This window comes from Cryptomeria japonica, chromosome 11 (assembly GCF_030272615.1).
Source record: "Cryptomeria japonica chromosome 11, Sugi_1.0, whole genome shotgun sequence".
In the NCBI taxonomy this organism is placed as follows: Eukaryota; Viridiplantae; Streptophyta; class Pinopsida; order Cupressales; family Cupressaceae; genus Cryptomeria; species Cryptomeria japonica.
Window position 1 is genome coordinate 715,966,495 of NC_081415.1, and position 3,088 is coordinate 715,969,582.

The 3,088-nt window shown below is 37.9% G+C and overlaps 1 protein-coding gene across 1 annotated transcript; it reads left to right on the forward strand.

Annotated features, from left to right (window-relative positions):
* The first annotated feature begins 1,491 nt into the window (after positions 1–1,491).
* Positions 1,492–2,304, forward strand: LOC131860410 (uncharacterized). Its single transcript, XM_059214821.1, has one exon. The coding sequence runs from the start codon at positions 1,492–1,494 to the stop codon at positions 2,302–2,304; it is 813 nt and encodes a 270-aa protein (XP_059070804.1).
* Positions 2,305–3,088: the final 784 nt, after the last annotated feature.

Sequence of the window (3,088 nt, forward strand, 5' to 3'; positions counted from 1 at the left end):
GAGAATCTCTCCCATGACTCCAACATAGGCAAATACTCCTGCAGTCAAGCAAATCAATCATGTCAGTCATAGTGTCATTCACTGTTCATCACAAAATGTTGCTTTTTATCTTAAGTGCTTATGATACTATATCCTAGTGACACTCACTGTTCATCACAAAGTGTTGCTTATATCCTAGTGACACTCACTATTCATCACAAAGTGTTGCTTCTATCCTATTGGTACTCCCTATTCATCACAAAGTACTACGTGTTTTTGTACTCCCTGTTCATCACAAAGTGCTGCTCACATTTGCACTCACTGTTCATCACAAAGTGCTGCTATTTTTTTTAGTACTCCCTGTTCATCACAAAGTACTATGTCTTGGTCCTCACTGTTCATCACAAAGTGTCGCAATCTGCTATCCTAGTCTTCCCTAGAGGACCTGCTTGAGTGTATCCTTTAAGCTGCTTATCCAATCGACAGCGTATGTTCATCACAGAACTGCCGATTTGGCCAACTAAGCTATTTTTGCATAAAAATGAGTTAGTTATTAACCTTTCCAAAGTTAGTTACTAAGGTGGTTATTCTGAGAAGCCTATAAATAGAAGGTTATTTGTAATGTAAAGAAGGGACTTTTATGACAAGGGGAAAACTCTGCAGAATTTTGTAGAGGAACCAAGTGCGAACTTTGATATTCATACCTTTGTAATAGGGGGTTTTTGAACTTGTATATTTTCAAAAAGAATAATGAAGAATGCATTGAGTTCGTGTGTCTTGAATGTATTCATGAGTTATCGTTACTAATTTATCATATGTTGAATTAGTAATCCCTTTATGTATTGGTGAAATTTGTTGATGGAACACATCATTTCATGGTATCTTGACTTGCATGTGCTAGTGCAACCTATCTCTTCGTGTGTTGAGGTTTATTGTACTTTTTTATCATCATTATATGACTAACCTATTTGGCGTTAACCCCTTTTATAATTGTTATCCTTTATGGAATCCTACTTGATATTCATATGTCTTCTAGTAGGGTTTATATTATTAATATTGGTTTAAGTTCTACGTTTTCTCCTTTGTGTACTTTCAGGTTAAAAGTACACAAAAATCCTAAATACCTCTATCATACGAGGGAGATGCCCCTCTCAAATGCAGAGGAAGATTGTGGTTTCACTTCAATATCTCCAACTGTTGGAACATTTGTCACTGCTCATCGAGCAAACAGGGTCAATTTCAGATAAACTACCGCAATGACAAATCTGTTTACCAACAATGCCCCTACAAAATGGTGCCTTTTCAAGCAGCAAAATTGAGTCTAGTAAGGCAGATTTAGTGTTGGTACAGGAAACCAAATGGAGTAAGGTGGAGCAGGAGAGTAAGATGAAGTTTTGGAGGTAGTGGGAGGGTGTTTTTGTAGAATCTTTGCGGTCTTCGGGTGGAATTGGGGTTCTTTGGAATCCTTCAAAGGGTTGATGCTCTATTGTGGAGGCCGACAATAACTGGATGATGGTATTTTTTGAAGTATTTCAAGATAATCAGTGTTGGAAGGTGATCAATGTGTATGGACCCATTGCCACACCCGCTAAGAGGGAGCTATGGCAAGAGTTATCTAAGAAACTTAGATCTGACAAGGATGAGAAGATTATTATTGGGGGGGATTTTAATGTGACCCTTAATTGTTCAAAGAAAATGGGAAGCTCAATAGTGAAGAATCGAATCCAACAAGATTTTCAGGAATTTGTGGATTCTAGTTATCTAAGGGAAATAGTGGCAAATAACGACAAATATACCTGGACCAACAGAAGGCAAGGTTTCACTTGCATTGCAGAAAAGTTAGACAGATTTTTCCCCTTCAGTGATTGGTCAATGGTTCCAGGCTTGGTGGAGTCTTCAATTCTTCGTTTTAGTGGATCGGATCATTTCCCAATCCAATTGGTCTTTGCTTCGGACCCATATTCTGGTGGATCCCCTTTTAGGTTTGAAAAGATATGGATCAGGGATCCTTCCCTCTTGGATTCCTTAACTCAGTGGTGGCAGGAATGTAGAATTGGAAATCACTCCAAGATGTTTATTTTCCCCAAGAACCTCTCATATATTAAAGCCAAACTCAAGGAGTGGATCAGGGTACATTTTAAGAACATTTTCACAGAAATCCAAAGGATTGAAAATGAATTGAGGGCTCTGAATGATGTGGTCATAGCTCATGGTATGAGAGATGAAGAGTTTGGATTGGAGCAAAAGCTCAAAGCAAAACAAGCAAAAATCTTGGCTAGAGAGGAACAATTTTGGAGACAAAAGTCAGGAGAGTTATGTCTATAGGAAGGGGACAAGAACACAAAAAAAATTCACAACTCTGCAGTTACAAAATGAAATAGAAATAGAATCTTGGAATTGATCAAAGAAGATGGGACTGTGATATGTTCGAAAGATGAGATCAATCGAGAAGCGGTGGGATATTTTCAAAACCTCCTGAATTGGGATATCCAAAGTGTAAATTAGAGAGCTATCAGAAATTATTTTCTCAATCAGATTCCCAACATCATTTCAGATGAAGAGAACACAAAGATATCTAAGCCTATCACTCTAGAGGAACTTAGAAAGGCTACATTCCAATTAGCCCCTGACAAGGCCCTTGGGCCAGATGGATTTCTGGCTTGCTTCTATCAAACCTTTTGGGAGATCATAAAGAATGATCTGCTCAAGGCTGCAGAGGAATTAAAAAAAGCAACAATTTTGGGAGCCATCAATCATACCTTCTTATCCCTCATTCCCAAGAAGAAATAAGCTACAAGTATGGGTGATTTTTGACCAATTGCTTTATGCAATACTTGTTATAAGATAATCACAAAAGTAATGGCAAATAGATTAAAGAAGGTGTTAGATAAGATCATTTCAGAGGAACATAGTGGTTTTGCCCCAAGTAGATCTATTGCAAAGGGAATAATTGTTGCCCATGAAGCAATTCACAGAGCCAGGAAGCTCAGGAACCCCAACATGATCATCAAACTGGATATTATAAAAGCATATGATCTGGTAAATAGAATCTTTTTGTTAGATGTCTTATCTAGATTTAGTTTTGGCCGCCCTTGGATTGAATGGGTTA